The sequence below is a fragment of the Lepisma saccharinum genome, assembly GCF_977018435.1.
Source record: "Lepisma saccharinum chromosome 12 unlocalized genomic scaffold, izLepSacc3.1 SUPER_12_unloc_1, whole genome shotgun sequence".
NCBI lineage: Eukaryota > Metazoa > Arthropoda > Insecta > Zygentoma > Lepismatidae > Lepisma > Lepisma saccharinum.
The window spans coordinates 8,010,441-8,034,821 of NW_028142891.1; the positions used below are offsets into that span (position 1 = coordinate 8,010,441).

Consider the following 24,381-nt stretch of genomic DNA (forward strand, 5'->3'; position numbering starts at 1 on the left):
CTTCCATTAATAATGCTATGTGACAGGACAAATGTAACAAATAGGTAACATAGACGACACGTACCCTGCTTATTATTTTGAGATCCATAACCACTTCCAATTTTGAAAATATAGTTTTAATGCTTTTAGGGAGATTTTGACATGCCGAAAAGTCCAAAGAAAATATGGAACGAGTTTACAATACTGGACCACTCTTCCAATTTCTATGAAATTTTACCTACTCACTAATTGTGAACTCCTAATCACGAATCTGCATGTAATAATTGGCGGTCAAGTATGGAAATCGAGAAAAAAACGAAATAAACTATGCTTTCTTAACATAACGTAACCCTACCATAAGAACAATAGCTCCACGGAAGATGCCATTTTCCCAACATGAAGAAATCAACAGGCAAGACAAGGTATAGTTCTCTTAGATAAAATATTAATTTTTCTTCGTATTTATGCTAATGGAACCTAACCTAACCTTGTAGGCATTCCTCATATGACGTCAGTAAGATTGTTGCATAAAGGAAGACCATTAACGAATTGCGAAAGAAAGATGGTTCCAAATTGCTGTGTATTATGGACAAACACTGTGGTAAATCGCAAGGTTATTTTAAAAGTTCTACACATAAATGTACAATTTTAACAAGTGACTGCCAAGTATGAACTACAGATACGTCATCAGGACACCGAAATTAGTAAGTAGGCAAAATTTTTTAGAAATTGGAGAGTGGTCCGGTATTGTAAACTCATGCCGAAAATACAAAATCAAAACTTCTTAAAAATTGGACCGCTATTTACACCAGATGCTGAGAATAGCACGTTGGGCAATTTTTAGCAGGTTCTGAGAAAAGCCGAAAGTGCGGGGAACACAAATGACATGACCAAGTATTGGAAGTAAATGGATGCTAATAACCATAAACCTGACGTGCCTAACCCAATAACAAAAGCATTTTGGAATGCATTACACGTTCATACCTACATCAAGTAATAATTAAGTAGTAACAGTCCATGTTTGAAAACCTTGCGGTATTTTTCAAACCCCATGGTGTGCAGAAAATAGATACTTGTCACATGCACAAAATTAAGTGCATACTGATGTAAGCTTCGTACACACCAACAATACACAAGAAACATACGTATCCATAAAACAGGTCAGGACCCAAGTTCCTTTTGTTTTATTGCGATTTCATCATGCTGTTTTTACAAGGGTCGATTTCGATTTACTGTTAGCACATACCATGTAGATTTAGCGATTACTTCAGATTTTTTTGAATATATGATAACAGTTAGATATAGTGAAAACAGATTTCTTCAAATTTACAGGAGAAATGACGGGAAAGTACTTACGGAATTGAGCTCCTGTGAACTTTTGGAAGCTGGGAATAGTATTTTTTCCATTCGTTCAACTTATAATGTCATTTTCGACATTAATGTATCTGCGTTGCACGATAGCTTGTGCCACCATTACCGTCGACTACGTGAATCAAATGTTCCATGCGTTCGAATATGTGACCCCCTGTCAGTGTAGCAATCACACGGTAGTTTTACAAGATGACGTGTGAGCGGTTTTTTTGTCCCAATTTAATTTTCTGTGTTTGCCTAACCTAACTGAACCTAACCTTCCGTGAATGGTTTGTGGATCAATATTCGCTTAAAAACCTTATGTGAATAGTTTGTTGCGGTAATGATCGACTTATGATGCGTTGATACTCTGGTTATTTCAGTTAACTGTTTTACCTTAGGCGTAGTTCTACCAGATGCAGAACCTTAATTACAACTGTCTAATCCATCGTAGATAATAGGAGACGCGCGCATACTATGTTGCACGGCCGAGCTCACATGAGCAAGTCGTCAGTCCATTCGCTGCGCATGCATGGGCCGCAGACGGCTCGCAGCAGAATGCTTTCATTATTCATTATGTTTGAATGAACATAATTCAACTAATCTCCGTCTTTACCTATGGGGAGGAGCACAATTTTACTAACACTTCTTCTAAAAACTCCGTCTTTCGTTTTCACTGTCACTACACGCACTAGTCCATCGTTCCCAGGATGCACTTCTTCCACCTTAGCTAGTTTCCACTGTAGTTGGGGTACGTCGTCCTCATTCAGTAGTGCAACTGTCCCTGGAGATAAGTTCTTGGTGGAGGATGTCCACTTCTCGCGTTGTTGAAGAGAATGTAGGTATTCTTTATTCCACTGCTTCCAAATGGATCTTCTCATCTTCTGTATCAGCTGGTATCTGCTGAGTCTATTTTCAGGTATGAGGGTAAGGTCAGGTTCTGGGAAGGTTGTTATGGGTCTGCCAATGAGAAAATGCCCTGGAGTTAATATCTGGTAATCTGATTCGTCTGGTAAAATGCAAAGTGGTCTTGAAGTTAATATTGCTTCAATCTGGCAAAGTAAAGTACTTAACTCTTTGTAGGTTAGTATGATGCTTCCCATCACTCTTCGTAGATGATGTTTTAGCGATTTAATCGCCGCTTCCCAGAGTCCACCGAAATTTGGCGCTCTTGGCAGTATGAATTTCCATTCAAAGCGCTCATTTGCAGCGTAGTCTTGAAAGACATCTTGAAACTGGGTAGATTCAAACATATTGTGTAGTTCCTGAAGTTCTCTGTGTGCACCTCGAAAGGTACTGGCATTGTCACTGTAAATGGCTATGCATTTTCCTCTTCGGGATATAAATCTTTTCAATGCAGCTAAAAATGCTTCGGTTGTTAAATCTGTAACAACTTCAACATGTACAGCCTTCGTTGAGAAACACACGAAAAGTGCAATGAAACATTTTCTCGTCGATTTGCTCCTTGGCGCTCCAGTCTTTATCCTTATCGGTCCCGCGTAGTCTACGCCACTGTACATGAATGGATAAGCTGCTCGGATTCTGTGCTCCGGTAGATGTCCCATCAGTTGTTTACTAGCTTCTGATATGAGTCTATGGCATTTAACACAATAGTGTAGGACGTGCTTAACTATTTGTCTTCCCCGGACAATCCAATATTTTTGTCTGATAGAGGAAAATAGTAACTGTGTTCCAGCATGAAGTAATGTGTGATGTTCGTATTAATTAACAGCCGTGTAACGGCTCACAGCAGAATGCTTTCATTCCCGAACATAGTTTGTGCGGCATTTTTCGGTTAAGAAGTTTGGAAACACTGCATATCAGCTGACGATAGACAACGTGAGTCGAGATTTGCCCGCCATATTGTGTGTAACGAAAGCGAATTAGCAACGACCAATAAATACTTGTAATGTGAAAAATTACGCTTTTTTCAGTGAAAAAACATAATCCCAAGTTGAAAAATGTTCTGCTATGCATATAAGGTAAGTCTAAATGTAAAAAATTCTGAAATAAACGAGTTAACACATTCGGGTCTGGCCTCATGATACAGCATTGTTACCTCTGGTCTGCGGTTCTTGGTTGTTCTTCAAAAATCATAGAAAAAATATTTTTAATTTGTTTTTATTTACCACATATTTCTTAAATCTACAAAACTTCCTCTCTTCAATGAACAAAAATTTGTTAAATTTTATTTTCATTTTCAGACGTTTTTTAATATTTTTTCAGCAATGTTTTGTGAAGAAGAAAAAAGTACAACATTGTAACAAATGTTAATATAGAGATATTGTAAGTGCTTAATCTGGAAATTTCAATAATTAACTACATAAACTATGAATACATCTTTTGAATCTTGCATAAGAATACTTCTTATATGCACATAACAAAAAATAATTACAAATTACAAGTAATTATCTTTTGTATGAAAAAGTGGCTGCAGGACAGAACCAGACGATGTATCAGTTGGTTCTGCGTCATCTGTAAAAATTAAACAAATACATAAATAAATAAAATAAATTTTCATTTTACATACACTATACAAAATAATAAATGGAAAAACTAAAAATACATCAGTGCATGTAGGAGAATCAACAGGGTGGCGACAGACCTGGAAAACCGGGAAAAGTCAGGGAATTTGAGGTGTCAAAAAAAGTCAGGGAAATGTCAGGGAATTTCGTCTTGATTGACTTCGAACAGTCTTTTGACGAAAATTGTTATAACTCTGGCACTATGGGAGCAATCTACTTCGGATAACTTTTGTTTTGCAGCTAAAACATCAGCGCATGCAACGGTGTACAATTTACAACACCGGACCGAGGAAGGGGGCTTGGGGGGGGCACGTCCCCCGAATTTCAATGGAAAAAACAAAAATCTGGAGTTTGCCCCCTCTTCTCCCGCTATTTTGGGGAGAAGGCGCAAACTTTAGTATTCTTTTCAAAGAATGGACATTTCTCAACAGAATGAAACATGTTTTATGTTCTTGGGTGCCATACAAGTTGAATAATAAGCCAAAATGTGATTATTATTTTTTTTACGAAATGTATAAGTAATTTACATTTTTGGAGGAAAATTGTTATAACTCGGGCACTAAGGGAGCAATCTACTTCGGATAAGTTTTGTTTTGCAGCTAAAACATCAGAGCATGCAGCGGTGTATAATTCAGAACGCCGAACCAAGTAAAGGGGGTGGGGGGGGAGCGACTACCGAATTTCAATGGAAAAAAAGACAACAAAAATATGGAGTTTACCCACTATTCTCCCGTTATTTGGAAAGAAGGTGCGAACTTTAGTATTCTTTTCGAAGAATGGACATTTCTCAAGAGAATGAAACATGTTTCATGTTCTTTGGTGCCATACAAGTTGAATAATATGCCAAAATGTGATTTTTCTTTTTTTACGAAAAATAGGTAATATGCATGTTTGGAGGAAAATTGTTATAACTCGGGTACTATGGGGGCAATCTACTTCGGATAAGTTTTGGTTTGCAGCTAAAACATCATAGCATGCAACTGTGTACAATTCAGAACACCGAACCGAAGAAGGGGGGGTTTGGGGGCGCAACTACCGAATTTCAATGAAAAAAAAATAATCTGGAGTTTACCTCCTCTTCTCCCGCTATTTTGGGGAGAAGGCGCAAACCTTAGTATTCTCTTCAAAGAATCGACGTTTCCAAAGAGATTGAAACATGTTTCATGTTCTTTGGTGCCATACAAGTTGAATAATATGCCAAAATGTGATTTTTCTTTTTTTACGAGAAATAGGTAATTTGCATGTTTGGAGGAAAATTATTATAACTCGGGTACTATGGGGGCAATCTACTTCGGATAAGTTTTGGTTTGCAGCTAAAACATCATAGCATGCAACCGTGTACAATTCAGAACACCGAACCGAAGAAGGGGGGGTTTGGGGGCGCAACTACCGAATTTCAATGAAAAAAAAATCTGGAGTTTACCTCCTCTTCTCCCTCTATTTTGGGGAGAAGGCGCAAACCTTAGTATTCTCTTCAAAGAATGGACGTTTCCAAAGAGATTGAAATATGTTTCATGTTCTTTGGTGCCATACAAGTTGAATAATATGCCAAAATGTGATTTTTCTTTTTTTACGAGAAATAGGTAATTTGCATGTTTGGAGGAAAATTATTATAACTCGGGTACTATGGGGGCAATCTACTTCGGATAAGTTTTGGTTTGCAGCTAAAACATCATAGCATGCAACCGTGTACAATTCAGAACACCGAACCGAAGAAGGGGGGGGTTTGGGGGCGCAACTACCGAATTTCAATGAAAAAAAAATAATCTGGAGTTTACCTCCTCTTCTCCCTCTATTTTGGGGAGAAGGCGCAAACCTTAGTATTCTCTTCAAAGAATGGACGTTTCCAAAGAGATTGAAATATGTTTCATGTTCTTTGGTGCCATACAAGTTGAATAATATGCCAAAATGTGATTTTTCTTTTTTTTACGAAAAATAGGTAATTTGCATTTTTGGAGGAAAATTGTTATAACTCTGGCACTACGGGAGCAATCTACTTCGGATATGTTTTGTTTTGCAGATAAAACATCAGAGCATGCAACAGTGTACAATTCAGAACGCCGAACCGAGGAAGGGGGTTTGGGGTGGTGCGACCCCCGAATTTCAATGGAAAAGACAAATATCTGGAGTTTGCTACATTCTTTTCAAAGAATGGACATTTCTCAAGAGAATGAAACATGTTTCATGTTCTCGGGTGCCATACAAGTTGAATAATATGCCAAAATGTGAAACTGTTTTTTACGAAAAATAGGTAATTTGCATTTTTGGAGGAAAATTGTTATAACTTGGGCACTATGGGAGCAATCTACTTCGGATAAGTTTTGTTTTGCAGCTAAAACATCAGAGCATGGAACGGTGTACAATTCAGAATGTCGAACCGAGGAAAGGGGGTTTGGGGGGAGCGACTACCGAGTTTCAATGAAAAAAAAACAACAAAGAAAACATCTGGAGTTTACCCCCTCTTCTCCCACTATTTGGGAAGACGGTGGGAACTTTAGTATTCTTTTCAAAGAATGGATATTTCTCAAGAGAATGAAACATGTTTCATGTTCTTTGGTGCCATACAAGTTGAATTATGAGCCAAAATGTGAAAGAAACTCTGTTCGGAAATGTGGCATGGATATGTTGCGGAGGGGGGGGGGGGGGAGAGCTTGGCCATCAATATGAATTTCCCAGGCTTGCTCCAGACCTGTGTCAGAGTTTCCACCCAAACATAAGAGTATGAAGGTCCAAAACGCACATTCATTTCGTAATCAGCACCATGATACCATATGGTATCATCGGACCAGTACGACCTTACCCTGATGATACCATAATGGTTGGTATCATTGGAGGAGTAAAGGTTAAGCCTCTAAATATTATGTGGTGAAAAATGCATTGAATTATCATTTTTTCTTGTCCGTATGGGAGTAGTAAGGGAACTTGTCAACAGATGGAGGGGATAAGAGCCGGTGGCGCCGTCCGATAGTTGTCAGACGTCGTAGTTAGGCATTTTGTTGGGCAAACTGAAGGAACATGGAAACAAATATGTTCCATTGATACATACGATTTTTGTCGAATATCACCACCCGACAAAGTATCTCACTACACCATGCGACAGAAATTTCATGGACTGAAACATCCAACAAAAATCGCATGCATAAACAAGAAGAGCTTTAGACTGCAAATATGCTGCTGGAATTTTATTACTCTTCTGGCTCACTTCACATTATTTAATGTAGCAGTGCTTACGAAGGTTTTCTTTCATCATCCTGACGCATTACTGGTTTCGCACAAGTTAACATACGTTTACAATGACATTGCACTATTCTTACATATCAAGAAGAACCCAACCAAATGGGATATATATTGAATACTATCACGAAAAAGTTAAACATAAATCTACATTGGTGAACGTTATAAAAATTGGCAAGTGCATGCTCCCAACATCAAATTTACTGCAACACTAGTATTGAAATGAAATTAATGCCACTCTCTGTCCTGTCTGTTTAATCTCGTGAGAGATGGTCTTAAATTTCTCACTGAGTGAAGTTAATGTCCAATATTATGAAATAAAATACTAATAATAAATACGTAAATATTTTAATATCATATTTACTCGAATCATTCAATCATAACAGCAAATCACTTCCTTCAAGAATTGACTTTTCTCTGCCAGCCCTGCTAAATTTTCACTTTCCATCTACTGATTTATACGAGGGGTGGCCAGAAAGTAATTTCCAATTAGTAGGTACATTGATTTTTTGCAAACGCCAAAACCGTTAAAAATGGTAATTGCTGCGAAATTATGTTTAGGAATGTGCAGTGATGTCTAGACACATTTTTCGCCCGTTCGAAATATCGAAATAATGCGAATTTGGCAAAAAATGCGAATTGTAGGCATTTTTAGCGATTTTTTTAAAAGAAATGTCCTAAAACCATGAAATCCAACATCCTTGTCTTTTCTAGGCCATGTTTGTGTACAAAGAACATTCAAGTTTTCCAACATTTTACTCAAGAGTAAACTATAGAGTTATACGTACGTGAAATGATTCCGACAGCCACATTAAATCATATATTTCCCACGATTTTTTCAACTTCTATCAAAACCATTTGCATCACAGAGCAAAGTGGCAAGGTTATAACAGGAGATTGAGTGCTTATCTACCGTCACACGGGAGCCACATCTTCGTATTTGTCGCACGAGATATGTTTTGAATTACCACGCTTAGTGCGTTCTATCGGCATTTCTCGATTGAGTAATAATGGAGCTCAGTCGTTAGGGCATCTGACTACTATGCGAGAGACCCGGGTTCGATCCCCAGCGGGGGAGAACCGGGATGTTTTCCACCTATTCAAACTGCTCCGGTGCCCACCCAGCATCATACGAAGCTGGTACCTTGAGGAAACTTTGAGGGATAAAGGCAGCCAAGAGTGTGGTGCTGATCACATCATCCCCACGTTCAGCCGTGATCAAGAAAGTGTGGGGCCCTAACCCCACACCAAAATTTCATTATCTAAAATCCTTCCCTTAAAATTAATAAAGGGGTATGGAAAATAACTTTCAAGATATCAAACTCTCGCGAAGAGGCATAAGCCATGTGACTTACAATTTGAAACAGTAGTTTAAAAACACCATGAAGGTATAATTTCAGATATTTGCCAGAAAATGCGCTAAAATGAAAATGTGAATTTTGGGAAAAATTTTCGGCATAATCACCACCGTTGTTCTGGCATGTGTCGCACCATGGCACTAAATTTTGTATGCCCATGGTATATGTGTGTGACACCAAAGAGTGGAACAATCTCTACCGCAATGTAGCTGTCAAATCCTTGCCTTGCCAGAAACCTCTTCAGTTAAACAAAGAGATGAAAGTAGGTACATTCAAGGCCAGGGCTGTACAGGGAGTGGTCCAAGTTCTCTCACCTGAAGTGATGCAAAGGGCCCGTGTGTACTCAGCTCTATGGGGTTGTGCACATTCGATTGGCCTTCCGTGAATTGTCTGCACCATCATCTGACCATCCTATCACTCACGACGTCCGGTCTGCACAACTCACACGATTGCTCTGTGCCAAATTCTGAGTGTGCAATGTAGGCTACATCGCAGTCGGTGGGAGACTGTATGAGAGCTGCAATCTTTAACCTAGAACTGTCCTAAACCGGCTACATTGCAACTGTACCAGATTACAGCTACATGCCACTTCTTCCTGCCTGTATGTGTGTGTCGCTCTCTGACCACTAGTGCTGCGTATAGGTACCATTGGAGCTTTTCCAGGATGCCCCTCGTATATGAACTTTCAGAAGCTTTTATTATTAGTGTGTTCCTGTTTTAATGTGTTGGTTAGTTAAATCAGGTACCTATACAATGCAATTCTATAAATTCCTTGATATCCCATCGATAATGTAAGGAAATATGACACTTTCTTTTGTTTGATTCAGTTGTTTCACTTATATGCAAGAGTTAAGTTGTTTGTTTTACAGAGAAGAGAGAAGTAGCTTTATGCATTGAAAAATGAGTCCGCACTCATAGTTTTTGCAAGCAGAGGGTTCCAAACCTCAGTGGAAATATCAACATATAATACCGAGAATGTATAAGGAGACTGATAAATTACAAATTGTATTTCTTAATCAGTCACTCTTATCTCATTTAGTCGTAACTTTACAATAAGCAAGTATGTTATTTTAAACTTACTGCATATGACAAAATTCCATAATCCTTCCTTAGCTTGTGAATTGTAATAATTTTCCAAATTCACTATTTTGCAGTTTGAATTCAAGTCATAGAGAATAGAGAAATTAAGTCAATTTAATAGAAGATAATATTCATACTTAGCAAAACCATATGTGGATCTGTATGAGTTTATTATTTCCATTTGTAAAAACATCAATTTAGTTTAGTTTGTAATTGTCAGGGAAAAATGTAAATTTTGTCCTGGAAAACCTGGAAAAGTCAGGGAATTTCATTTCTGCTTGTTTGTAGCCACCCTGATCAAGTAAGAGGCAAGATGAATAGACCCAAAAAAATTACCTTTTCTCACTTCATTCATAAAATACTAGAGTTTGCAACACTGTTTATATTGTCGACAATAATTATTACGAATATAACCTACCTTCCAAATCTTCAAATTCATCTGCATCATCAAAATCGTCGCTAACTTCAAACTCTGAGGCAGAATCCTCTATGCAGTCTGGATCTAATGACGCCATTCTAAACAATGCACAGTATATCAACCCAACAACAAACAGTCGCAGGTGCGAGATAAAAATAGCACATGAGTCACCTAGCAGTCGGAATTTCAACAAAGGGGCTTGAATGAACACTTGCATGAGACGAAGTACGAGCATAGCCTGTTGTTCAATAGGCAAAGCGATTGCATACCGCCCGTCGTTCGTCCACATTGACTTTGTGCACTGTGGGCTATGCCCGTCGTGAGACCCCAATGTGTTAAATGTGTTTTCACTATATCTAACTGCTGCCCAATATAGACTTTCGTGGTTAGGTTAGGCAGGTCAGGTTAGGTTCTCTTAGCATTAAAATAAAGGGCTCAAGTTCCTTTTGTTTTATTGCGATGCATCATGCTACAAATGCAATTTTTACATGGTTCGATTTCGATGTACGTCTGTTAACACAAACTGAGGAGTTTTAGCGATTACTGAAGGTTTTATGCTTTCGTGGTTAGGTTTGGTCCCCTTAGCATTAAATAAAGTCCCTAAATGAATTCAGCGATTACTGAAGGTTTTATGCTTTCGTGGTTAGGTTTGGTCCCCTTAGCATTAAATAAAGTCCCTAAATGAATTCTAATTAGGTTCCGATTTACTTCTACATTCATTCCCACGCTTCTACTATATTTACTGTCGCTTGTTGATGGAGAATATCTTGTCCATGAGAAGTGAGTAAGGTAATTTTAAAGTTATTTTTTCAACATAAATAGCTTTTTTTTGAGTCAAAACAGTGCTCATTACTTTAAGGAAGGTTCAAATTTCATGTGACAATGATTTCCAAAATTCTGCGATAATTAGTCTTTGTGCTAGGAGAAATCATAAACAATCGGAACCGTTACCTCCAGGTCAGGCCATAGGTCATTTGCATGAGCAGTTTAAAACCTGGCAAAAATACAGGGTGTCCCACGAACGGCGCAACTGGGAATTAAGAGTGGGGTTACTTTGTAACCGAAACCTGTACATACGTAAGTCATACACCAAATGTTAACCCTGTCCCAAGTAGATATTTTTAAACATAGAAACAACAAACGGGGGTGCAGTGTTGTTCATGCAGTGTTGCCAAATGTAAGTGAAAGTGTAAATTTATTTTTCCACAAAGCTTGGAAAATTGCATGTCAAACATTCGTACGGAAATTTGGACGTCAATTTCCACCTTGGGTAGGTGGACTATTTCGCCATCTATAGTTCAGAGAAGAAACATATAGCCAATCCTGAAATGCCTCGTAAAGGCGTACCGGTCCAAATGGGTGTTTTAAAAAAAATATGAGGTACAGTGGCAACACTGTTGATGTTTGAAGACAACAAAAGGTAATATATTCATAAACTCAACAGAATTACATATTCTTACTAAGAAAAATGTTTTTGTTTACTATATAACTAAAATTAGTTAAAGTAACACTAAAAACTACTAATAATAAGTAACACTAAAACTATTTAAACACTGTACAAAGGAAATAAGGTATATAAACTGTGCTAATACTGTATGACAATGTTACACTGCTTGCTTCTTAAAATCTTTAAATTGTTTTTCTATTTTTCTTAAATGTGGAATTTCAAAAGGACCAGCACCCTGCAATTCAACTTTACCATAAAATGAAAACTTCTTGTTTACAGTTTCTATATCATTAGGTCATGGCCAGAAAAAGCTGTTAACTGAACGATATTTCATCATTGTTGATGGTTAATATTCTATTAATATATAAAATGTCTCATCATAAAATACTGCATAATATTTCTCAACTTGCAAAGAACTGTTTTGTAATACTTCGTAACTTCCAGAACACTGATTTTTCAAGAAGGAATGAACAAATTTCTTAGTCGATCCTGTATAGTTGGAGCATTCAATGACATTTTGAGAGATGACTCTGAAATGGTGAATATTGTGTGTGTTTGGAATTTGTTGAATATTAACCCAGCGTTCATCTAGTGTTGCTTTCATGTCTTCTATGGTGAAAATTGGGATTTCTTCTACTACAATTTTTGTCTTCTTTTCTTGAAGAAATGTGACAAATTCATGTGCACAGTGAATTGAAGTCTTCCCAGACATTACAGCTTCCCTCGCCATCCTCTTTACTTCTCCCCCATTGCATCTACAGCCCCTTTACCGTGGGAAGTTGAAAAAAAAACACTCAATGTTGTTTGTTCCTGCTGTAAAAAAAATATGTGATGTTACATGAAGTGTACCTTTGCTTAAACTGTGAAGCTGTGCCATCTGAGAAAATATGAAGACTGGAAATTGGTAATCCAAGATTCTTTTTGGGGATATCTAAAATATACTGTAAATATACATGTACACTCACTGTATTTATCATGATTGAGTCAGTCAGATATAATAGCAAAATACTTCTTTTGTGATGTAGTTCCATCGTGAAACAAAGTTACAGCTGTAAAAACGGTAATTTGTTTATTGCTCCAATGGGCAGATTGGATTTCATCCTGTTCCTTGCATGTGAAGTTCTCAGAAAAGTCAATTTGTAAGACAGCTTCTTCTTCATGAAGTTTTGAATCCTTCCCTGCAAAGCCATCTGCTGTTTACGTTTTATGAAAGTATGATGCAGAAAGTGTGGAATTTTTCCTGGCAGAGACTCAAAACAATCTTGGACAGTTCCAGTTCTTTTCAGTTTTCTCAACATTGTTAGTAGTATTTCCCCACTCATACCACTTACAGAACTCTGAAAGATCTGTTTCACTTTTATCACTGTCTGTTATGGAATTTAAGTCTGGACATATTTCACATTTGCCAGTCATACAACATTCATTAGCTTGACTACATACTATCTGGTCTATAAATGGCCGAAATTCTGTAGAAACATGTATACCTGAAGAATGGAGGGTGATTAATAACACTTTAATGTTTTCATGTGTCATGCAAACACAAACATTTTGAGATATATTTCGTAAAAGAAACAAACTTGGGCCTGCAATCAGCAAAAGTGGAAAAACTTATTTTTATCTCAGCATGCTTCAAGCAAAATATTGCATATGCTTCCTGAAGGGTTGTAAGTAAGTACCGTTTCTGATATTTTGTTTTCACTTCACCTTCACGCACAGTTACAGTCTCTTGCTCTAGGGGCTTGCTAAGAGATTTCATCCATGGAGTAAAATTATTTTATAACATTTCTAGTTTCTGATTCTGATTGGGCACTTGAGGGAGCTGTAGCGCTATTACCAATCTTTAGTCGTTCATTCCTTGCAAAATCAACTATAAGAGCTCGTCTCTTTCTGGGGGAAGCAGGTAAGGCTTTTTTTTTTTTTTTTGCTTTCCCAAATGATTAACGTGATGAATACACTTTTGTCGGTGTTTCAATGACAGATGCTGTTGGTGTTTCAGGAGGAACAGCAGCAGTAGTTGTTTCTCTTTTCCTCTGTCTTTCCTTCCGTTTGTATTAACGTTTTTTCTTCTTAAGCTGCCGTTTACCTCTCTCACTAAGTGCACTTCTTTTTATTTTTTGTCTTTAAATGTCTTTTCTCTTTACTTCTTCATAACAAGCCCTTTTCCGCTGCTTCTCAGCATTGCTTAATCTTGCTTAATCTTAGCATCTCGAAACAAAAGAAAATATATTTTGTTAAAATATATTTAAGTATGATTTTTAGAATAAAAATTATTTTATAATATAACTAACATTATTTTATAACTTTATAAAAATCATTTTGAGTAATAAAAGTTGAAGCAGGACTGTCAGAGAGCATGTATGAAAGTTTTTTAATATTTTATATAACTCCTTATAATGTCAGTCTGTTACCAAAGTCAGTCCGTTACCTACCCTTAATACAATAATCCCTTAAGATATAACTGTGAAATTTTTTGTCTGAGTAATAGTCTGGGTAAACCTAACACAGGATATAAAGTTTTATGAAATTGTCACTGGATTTTCTTATAAAAAAACTTTTTCAAATATTTTGATAACGGACTGACACTACCGCTTAACGAAGTTTAGCGTGCGTTACTTCCTCATACATGATATTTTTAGTATACAGTTTCTGTGCAAAATAATGTTATTTTTATGCACATTCTAGTAATGTATTTAACTTTCAGGTAGATAGTTTCTGAATGATTTTATAGGTGTTGAAATAAAACCATTATTTATACAATGCAAGCTCCAACTAGCAGTACCATCATATTTTTTTATACTGCAGCTGCAAAAATCAGTTACATTAGGAGATAATTATAGTACATTAATTTACATCAAGTTTTCTTTCCAACAAGGTATAATACATGCTACTTGGTTAGACTTTGATTTTCACACTCCAGGTGGACAATTTTCTGGAATTGCTCAACAGTCAGTTGTCTACATTATGACGATGACTCCTGCCCCCCAAAAATATCTCCAAAATGTAAGACAACATAGCTCTTATTACTCTTTGCTTCGTGTGTAGCTACTAACAGTGTTAATAGCAGAGTAGACTATGGTCCCATATTAACTATTTACAAAAACTGCATACCTGAATTTTTCATCCCCATGACGTTTGTTACATTGGTGTGAACACAGCAATTCCGAACAGTAACAGCGCCACACATGACTAAGTGCCACCCACATTTCATAGCCACTTTATAGATTTTTCTACCCACCAGTACCAAATTTTATAGGGGTGTAAGGGCCGGTCTTCCACGTAGTACGCCCAATTGTCAACCTCACTTCCACATAGTACACCCTGGACTGCATTTTGCAGATGAACGAGGCTCTGGCGACTGGCCATGGCCAGTATAATTCTGTGTGTCATCCTCTGTCTTGTACTTATCTGTGCTGAGTGCCTCTTTACAGCCTCAGCTTTTAACCAAAGTCAGAATATTTTAATATTTTAGTTATGACACAACATCACAGTTATGTTTATTTTAGTTCTGTTAACCTAAGTCAGAATATTTTAGTCTTCCAACGTTACATATATGTTGTTAGTTACGTTTTAGTTCAGATAAGGGGCTGGACCCCGTGATGGATGCAAGGTGCAGACGCACCCAAAATTTTAAATTCAAATTAAAAAAATCAAAACCAAATTTTATATCACAGAAACAGACAGACATACCTGAATCAGTACTAGAACTTTCTTCTTGCGGTTGATAAGTTTTATCGTTGTCACTAGCACCAGAAATGTCTGAGTCTGACAGGCGTATATCCATCACAACCTCCATCTTGGCTCACAATAGTCATGTCTGATGCACGACTGAAAGTGTTTGTTTTCGGCCACACTTGCTCGGTAGTGGCAGCACGTTGCAGATAGAGTATGGTCCTTGGCCTTGTTTGGCACACACAGAATATGTAATTCTCCACCCATTTCACTTCGTAACTCAAAATGTCCCTCGGTGGTGCTTAGTCACCTATGGTACCGAACCATCCATATTATATGTAAGTTTGACAGTGTGGTGAAGGTTAAAAGTAGAGCTTGATCGAGAACAGCTAATTGTTCTTGTGCAAGCGAAGCCTCTGCTGTACGATTATTCATCGACTGAGTGCCATAATAAGTACAAAATTGATGCATTATGGAATGAAGTGGCACAGGAGATGATTTACATTACGTGAAAAAAATAGGCTTATTAGAAATTATCTTGTAATGTACAAAACATATCGTAAATTGTACAAGAAAGACAATCTTCAGGCCAGTTTGATATTTAGTACTCGAATAACTATGTGGTTGCAGTACACCAATTAAACTTTTTCCTTTTTTTGGTGAGGATCAGCGTTTAAAGTGTGCCGGAATGCACCAGAACTCTATGCTGGTAAAAAAAAACTGTTTCTGCTGCGACATTGGACATCCATTGTATTTATTTAGTGCACCATACAAAAGTCCATTCTTCATTACATTAATTCTTGTAAAGAATAGATGAAAGCAACCAAAGATAGTTCTTTTACTAAATTTGTCTCCTGTTGGTGGAAATGTAGAAAAAAATAATATATTGTGGCGAGTGCTATTCGTTTAAGATGCAAATGAGAACCTAATTTCCTGAAATGATGGATGTGGTAATCTTGTGTTTATATAATTACTTTGGATGCAATAGTAATAATAATCATCAGTGCTTTTTTCAGGCGGTACTCAACAGCATGCTGTATCAATATAATCTTTATATGTGAGAATGAAACTAAAGGGATTTTATTTTAACAAAAGTAGTATATATGTGTGTGTGTGTGTGTGTGTGTGAGTGTACATATATGCATGATCATTTATGCTATACCACAATATTTAGAGCAATTCTTATGATAAACACAATAACAAATAATAACAACAAACCAACTTGTACTGAAAACTTTCTTTGCAGAATAAAGCACTGATAACAATAGTTAATTTTTGTTTTGTTTTGTCGGAAGCAAAGTGTCTCGTCGTGTCGCTTTGTATCCCATCATGTTGCATTGCGTCATGTTCTGACTCGTCATGTCAGATCTGGTGTGCGGCTGGCCTAAGTGAAATAGGTTCACCGAAATTGGTGTACAGTCAATAAAACTAAAATTTCAGTTTTTTTCCCCAAAGAAGCTGGTTTTTTATTGGAAAACAAAACACCCATTAAAAGAAGCTGGCTTTTTTCATATTCTATTGTAAGAGCTTCCTGTTTCTTGAAAGACTCTTTTTCAGCTCATTCCAGAAGGATTTCTGTATCTTGGCTATGAAGTTGTGAGTTTTTAGCTTCAGTAGAAGCTGATAAAAATATTCCACAAATTCTTCGTCTTTCACCAGTCTCCATTGTACATCGATCAAGTGTTAACCACTGTTTGTATGTGATCTTTTCAACAAAGAGTTTGTCAAAATATGTAACCAAATTATATCTTCATTCATCTACCCAAGGTATTCTGCACAATTTGTGAAGCACTGTGTTCGAGGGGGATTGCACATGATCTTGGGCAAATGCATGTTGTAGGTATTCAGGGAACCTTTCTTTGGGTTTTATTGTAATTTGTTTCAAAGTGAGCTTCACATTTCGATGGGTGAGACAGTTCATTTTATAGAATTTTGAATAGCTCTTTTTTTTCCCTGGGTATTTAGTTGTTTTTAAGTGTTAATAAATTTAATTTAAATTACATAAAATGAGCCTTTTGTGAACTTGTATTTTTTGAGAGACCTTCACACACACAAACTACATCTGCCTTTCCTGCCAGCATGATTCCACTTATTTCATCATCATTGATGATTCCTTTAACCAATAATACTGTCTATTCATGAAGTATCCTGCCTAGTTTTGGGTCAGGAGACCAGAATACACCTTTTATGTAAACTATTTTCTTCACTCGATGTGACATGTCATCTGTAAGACTTTTGATCTCACTCATTATCCTAGTTTTAGACCAGCTATTAGGTAAAGCTGAAAGAACAGTTAATTTTTCACTTTGGGAAATTGTTCCATTAAACTTTTCCTTCAACTGCTCTAACGTTTCTCTTCCGTCGTCTGACTCCTGCACTACTGCTTCTGGTTTCTATACAGGGATTAATTTTGTCTAAAACATTTGTTTCTCTTTCTCCACTTTGGATTTTACATAGTTGAGTGAGAAACCTTAGCAACAGGTGGCTCACCTAGGATAGAGATTTGTTCAACAGCTGAAGAGAATTGTTTGGGTCAATGAAATCAAGGTCCTCGCTGCAACAGAAGTTTCTTTAGCTTCAATTTCAGACAATCTCTTTCTGCACTTATCACATATTTTCATTCCTAATTTTATGTTGGAAGGTGAATTTCTTAAACATTTAATATCAGTTCTGTGATATTCTTCTGAAAATGGATTACAGCATTTTGTAGCATGTAATGACCATTACTTTCCTCTCTTACCACTCATTGTGATGAAAAATTTCAGTCAACTTTCACTATTTTATGGTCACAAAAACATGCCATCATTAATGGGTAAGTAATCAATCTACACAAATGCAAGTAGAATTTTTTCCATTTAATAATAGCATGCAAGAAGCCTGTTGCTTTTTCCAAGGCTGAAGCACATTTGAGGCTCATGGAAAAGTAAGGCACAGACAGCATGAATGGACATGTCCTTTCAGGTTCAGACACACAAATTGTACCACAACTTGGTGTTATTACTTACAAAGTAATTCTGAACTCTAATTGGCAGGTTTGTTGGCTTGATAACTTTTAGGTGACATATGTAATGGAACGACTTGAGGTTTGTTTTTTAAGAAAAGTTACAAAGACCTTTGTTTGTTTACTATGATTCCATGATTGTATTGTCCCAACCTGAAATTTTGAACAGATGCTTGCAAAAGGACCATCTTTAATATATATATATATATTTGAAAATTATTAAAAAATGTGTTCTTAAAATTTTTGGAAAAAACTATTTTTTTTCTTTTGAATATGGCCTTGTTGCATATCATAGGAAAGCCCTTTAAAAGAGCTTTGAAATGAGCCCAAAACAAACTTTCTAGCTGAAATAGGTACAGAGATATTCACTTTGAGGCTCAACTGGACCTTTGACAGTAGTCAGGTTGAATATTTTCAAATTTTCTTCTTAAAAAACCTCTTTCATATTTCAAAATATGAAATTTATATATGCTTAGAATTCCTTTTAGAGCATTGACGTAAATTTTCGTGTAGTTTGCTTTCACTGTTATCTAGATATTCTCAGTAGTTTAATAGATGTACATAATCACGAAACTATTGAGAACCTATCTGTACTCCACACATCTGATTTAATATACGTAAAATCACTTAGATACTTTTCATAATTTTCCATTAATATGACAAAATAATTTACCAAGAATATATAAACCAAGAACAACTTTTTATATTCTCATTTACTGCATCATACCTTTCAAATTATTTATATCTGCTCTTGAAATGTGTATTTCACTTTTTTTTTACGGCAACTCTGCAGAAAGCTTAATGGAATGTCCATGCAACCTCCTCCATGACAGGAAGGAGCTGGGGAGAATGCGCCAGGTGATTTGCTTCTGCATATAACTGGCTCCCAGTATAAGTAGAAGGGGAAGAGTCCCTGTATATAGAACTTGCTCAAGATAGGGAAAGATGGAAGGCCTGTGTTGCTGCAGCCATGATCCTTCAGGTTTAAGAAGGCTAGGGAGTTAGTTAGTTAGTTAGAAGAGGCCCTGTGGAAATAAAACTTGGTACTTTTAACTCGGAGATAGAGAAATGGCCAGCCGAAACTGTTCATCACTACAAATTGAACCAGTGCAAATATGAGGGGCATTCAAATGAAACCCGGTCACTAGTGTAATCAGTGTATTAAGTGAAAAATGTAGTTATACACATTACATGTACTCAAAAATGTAGATACACACAGTACACATACTCAAAAATAATCGCCAAAACTGTTTGCACATTTATCCCATTGCGACACAAGCCGGTCGATACCATCCTTGAAGAAGCTAGTAGGCTGCTCTCGGATCCAGGCCTGGACCCATTCACACACTTCGTCATCCGATGCGAATCGATGTCCGCGAATAGCTTGTTTGCGAATCGATGTCCGCGAATAGCTTGTTTGAGAGGTCCAAAAACATAGAAATCACATGGGGAAAGGTCTGGACTGTACGGTGGATGTTCCAGCGTTTCCCACTGAAACTGCTGCACTGTCGTCTTCACCACATTGGCTGTGTGTGGGCGGGCATTATCATGCAGGAAGATAACGCCATTGGACAACATGCCTGGGCGCCTGGCCGTTTCGTCTTGATGGCTCGTCGAAGGTTCTGTAACGTGGTTTGATAACTGATAACGCTGGGCATTGATGGTGGTTCCCCGTTCCAGGAACTCGACAAGCAGTTGGCCCTTGTGGTAAAAAAAAAAAGGACATCATGACCTTACCAGAACTGGTGTGCACGGCCTTTGCTTTGTTTGGAGGTGGTGAATTCGAATGTTTCCACTGCTTGCTCTGATGCTTGCTTTCCGGTTCAAAATGGTGACACCATGTTTCGTCACCTGTGACAATATTCCTCCTCATGATATCGTTGCAGATGACTCAAAGACAGGCCCATTCGATTTTTCCGCTATTCGGCGGTCAGGTGGTGGGGAACGCACTGCGCACAAATTTTGCGAAAGTTCGGGTGTTGATGCATGATGCTGTGGGTGGTGCCCACGCTAATACCCAGTAACCGATGGATGTCGTCTACAGTGATTCTGCAGTTGTCCAAGACTAAAGCATTCACTTCCGCAATCATTTCCGTTGTGATGACACAATGAGCCTGTCCAGGACGAGCATAGTCTTCCAGTGACTCGCGCCCCTTAAGGTATCGTTTGCGCCATTCCACAACACTTGAACGACTCAGACTGTACTCACCGTACACAGCCTTCATCCGTCGATACATTTCACGGCCTCCAACTCCTTCCGCTGCCAAAAAACGAATCACTCCTCGTTGTTCCTGCTTACTCGCCTGCATGTTCTGTACTGGACGATAACTTGTGTGACCACCTTCTCTTCGACATGATACCACACTGGCGCTATGCAACGTCAAATGGTGCGCACGCCTCAGTCTCTCGACCAATAGCTGGCGCTACCATACCCGCAGTTACGTGGTGCCACCGTACATGTACGGCACATTTAGATGCACTGACCGGGTTTCATTTTAATGTCCCTCATATATTCACTTAGTGTCGAGTTTCAAAGTGCTCGTCTTGTCAGGAAAGCAAGAATATGCTGTATCCTGTACCTTCTCATATGTCGAGAATAGAGATGAATCACATAAATTCGATTCCGCAAATATTTCGGCAAGGAAACAAGATTCCCTATAACAATGGGATAAATTTAACAAGAACAAAAAAGAAAGAACTGTGAAAGAAGCAGTCCCTTTCTTTATGAACTGAATATTTTTGCAAATTTTAATTAGGAATTCCAACTTTCATGAGGCAACTCAAAATATTTTGTACAAAGCTTCTTGATCTCTTTCGTTGGATTAAATTTCAAGGGTTACACCTTACCTCGCTTATAAGAAACATAACTCCATGGTGAGTCTATGTCGCCATTCTTCTTACTTGCTTTGGAGTGTAAGGGGTGCTCCTTCCACGTGGTGCACCCAATAGTCAACCTCACTTCCACATAAGTACACCCTGGACTGCAGTCTAACGAGGCTCTGGCGACTGGCCCACATGGCCAGTATAATTTTGTTTCTGTTGTCCTGTGTTTGTCCTTATTTGTGCTGAGTGCTCCTTTACAGCCTCAGCTTTTAACGAAAGACAGAATATTTTATGATTTTAGGTATGCAACGTTAGAGTGGTTATGTGAGGACCCCATATAATGTGATGGGTGCAAAATAGCCTTAGTGCTGATGCACCCAAAATTTTAAATTGAAATTCAAATTCTTACTTGCTTTCTAAACCTTTTTTTTTCTCTTTCAAAATATGCTTCTCCTCAACGATGTGAGCAGACAAACTCATTCTTGGGTCTAAATCTATAATGTCTAAATCATGTTTGTCCAATCTGATTCCTAAATTCCTTGATGTCTGCCCTACAAATTAAATCGTGCATGCCAAACCAGGTGGGGTGTAAGGCTGGCCTTCAACAAAGGCACCAAAATGTCATCCTCACTTCCAACTTATGTGTTTAACATGCGTTAGTTATAATGCAATGTGGGGTGTATGGAGTGTTTTGTTATTCCAACACTCAAAGGCCAACCTCTCTTCCATGTTAGTGTACCCTGGGAACTGCAACATGCAGGCTAACGAAATATGTATGTTCTGTTCTGATCTGTATTTTGCTCCTTGCAATCCTGGTAATGGGTTATTTTTACAAGCTTACCCCTACATGCTGTTAAATACCACCACCATCTTGAAACCAACCTTGAATCGTAGATTCAATAGCATTGTTGCCTACAGTTTTCACATACGAATTCAGTGCATTTTCAAGATATTCAAAAATCTTACTCCATAATTTATGCACATGTCAATTTTCCTAGATGCTTGCATGATCACTTGCAGTTGCAAAACTTTTATCTTGGAACACGTCAGGAAGAATCTGCAAATTGTGATTTGTCATGCACATAATTTGAGTTCAGAAACATCGCTCATTGTCATACGTGTCAAGCAGCCTTTCTTCTAAGTGGCGACTGTTTTTGAAGTGTCAACCTCACTTCCACCTAGTACACCATTTTGCAGACTAACAAGGTGATGGCTTTTGGACCCATGGTCAGTGTAATCCTCCTTGGGAATTATGTGCTGTTCTGTTTATGTTTGATTGTCCCTGCGTGTATTTCATCATGCGAAATAACTTTTTATAATAAGTCATGGATAAAATGCAAACTTTAAACATTAAAATGCTGACCAAGGCAAAATGTATTGTATATAAAAAATATACACTAAAAGCAAAACGTTTCAACCCTCTAACAGAGTCTCCTTCAGACTAAGATTCACAATAAATTTTTATATACTTTTGTATATACATACTTGGTCAGCATTTTAAGGGGCCTCCCCCATGGCGCAGTGGTAGCGTCATTGCCTTCTAATCAAGGGGTCCCGGGTTCGATACCCGGTGGAGGCACAAGTGGTTCGGATCCCACTTTAAACTGTAGGTCCAGTCCCGATTAGCCTTACTGTGCATAAAGTGGACTTAAAACACCAACTCAAACCAAACCAAGCATTTTAAGGTTTTATTAACATGGAAACAAGGCTCAACAGTGTTACTTTTTAACTTTGGTCATTGACTAAATTATTCATTTTCAGGTCCATCTCCTTCGTTATATATAGCAACTTTACACACAATTCTTCAGGGTCTGGTCATGGTCTGGTCACATTCCCAGTCAGTCTTCAGCACAAAGCTTCTACAATAAATGTTACAATTAATTTGCACTTTTACATTCTTTGTAGACATAAAGCGGTTTGAGGGGCTGACTGCAAACATCAACTTCCCTTCCATGTAGTACTCCCTGGATGCATATTGGTGACTAGTGAGGCTCTGGCGTTTGGACTCACCGCCAGTATAAACCTTCATGAGGCTCGTGTTTTGTGTTGTCCTCATACGATTGTGAATCTCTTCATCTAATGTTATCACCATTCATTTCCATCTCCATGATTAGCCAATGGTGGGAGAAAAACAAAACCACACAATCAATTTTAGGGCAGAAATGACAGCGCCAAAGCCAGGATTTCAATTTATGTAATTTAAGCTGTTCTTCAATGCCCAAACTACGATGAATCCAGACTCAAAAGTTGCCTTGGTATTAGAGTACAAGTAACCCTTGCTTTCAGATAAGATTCAAGAAGTATCGATATCACACAGAATTTTTTTCAATGTCTTTTTCTGCTACATGGCTGGCTGTCTGTGCCACAATTAGCACGGTTATTTAAAAATTAACAAGAGGGGTGTAAGGGGCGACCTTCTGATAAGGTGCCCAAAAGTCACCCTCACTTCCATGTAGTACATCCTGGACTGCATTTGACGAACGAGGCTCTGGCGACTGGCCCCATGCCCAGTATAATTCTGTGTGTTGTCCTGTGTTTTGTCGCTATCTGTGCTGAGTGTCTCTTTACAGCCTCAGCTTTTAACCAAGGTAAGGATATTTTAGTTTTCAGACACTATTTTATTTTTGGGGTGTAAGGGGTGACCTTCCACGTAGTACACCCAAATGTCAACCTCACTTCCACATTAGTGCACCCTGGACAGAAGACTAACGAGGCTCTGGAGACTGGCCACATGGCCAGTATAATTTTGTTTGTGTTGTCCTGTTCTTTTGTCCTTATGTGTGCTGAGTGCCCCTTTACAGCCTCAGCTTTTAACAGAAGTCAGAACATTTTAATTTTTTAGTTATGCAACGTTAGAGTTGTTATTTGTAATGGTAAGGGGCTGCCCCCGTATAATGTGATGGGAGCAAAATAGCCTAAGTGCTGACGCTCCCAAAATTTTAAATTCAAATCAAAACTATTTTATTTTTTTCTGATAAGGGGCTTGACCCTGCATAGTGTGATGGCTGCTAAATAGTGTTAGTGCAGATGCACCCAACATTTCAAATTCAAATAATTAGCAAGATGCAGTGAAACAAAGAACCCCACTGGTGGTTCCAGGGTTAAGAATATATTTCAGTCACTATCATCATCACTGTTTCTTTGAGGAATTGTGCACAGATGTCATTTCAAATGTAATTGAAGTAAACACACAAACAAAAGCAAGGAGCTCATGTGATGAAGAAAACAGTAGCTTAGCCAGAAATTTGAAAAGGGTGGGGGGTTTTGGGGAAATACTTAACAAACGTGCGCCTAAAATTAAGGAACACAGTGACATGGCCAGAAATTTCAAAAGTTTCAAAAAATTGCATTCAGTTTCTTCTCAGAGTATGTGCTCAAAAATGTTTTATGTTTTACTAATCAATAAAGAAAAGAGGTGTAAGGGCACCTTCCACGTAGGCACCCAAAAGTCAACCTCACTTCCACACAGTACACCCTGGACTGCATTTTGCAGACAA

At 37.8% G+C, this 24,381-nt stretch overlaps 2 protein-coding genes and 1 non-coding gene across 3 annotated transcripts; 1 reads left to right on the forward strand and 2 right to left on the reverse strand.

The window, feature by feature from the left end:
* Positions 1-1,928: 1,928 nt before the first annotated feature.
* Positions 1,929-15,184, reverse strand: LOC145982159 (uncharacterized). The gene is made up of 2 exons (XM_083115727.1): positions 15,079-15,184; positions 1,929-2,908 (listed from the first exon to the last, which is right to left on the reverse strand). The coding sequence occupies exons 1-2, from the start codon at positions 15,182-15,184 to the stop codon at positions 1,929-1,931; spliced, it is 1,086 nt and encodes a 361-aa protein (XP_082971853.1).
* A 4,796-nt stretch (positions 15,185-19,980) lies between these two features.
* On the reverse strand, positions 19,981-20,370 carry LOC145982160 (protein GVQW3-like). The gene has a single exon (XM_083115728.1). It carries the CDS (start codon positions 20,368-20,370, stop codon positions 19,981-19,983), a length of 390 nt encoding a protein of 129 aa, XP_082971854.1.
* A 2,018-nt stretch (positions 20,371-22,388) lies between these two features.
* TRNAR-UCU (transfer RNA arginine (anticodon UCU)) lies at positions 22,389-22,463 on the forward strand. Its single transcript has one exon. It is a non-coding gene; the product is annotated as a tRNA-Arg (tRNA).
* The last annotated feature ends 1,918 nt before the right edge of the window (positions 22,464-24,381 follow it).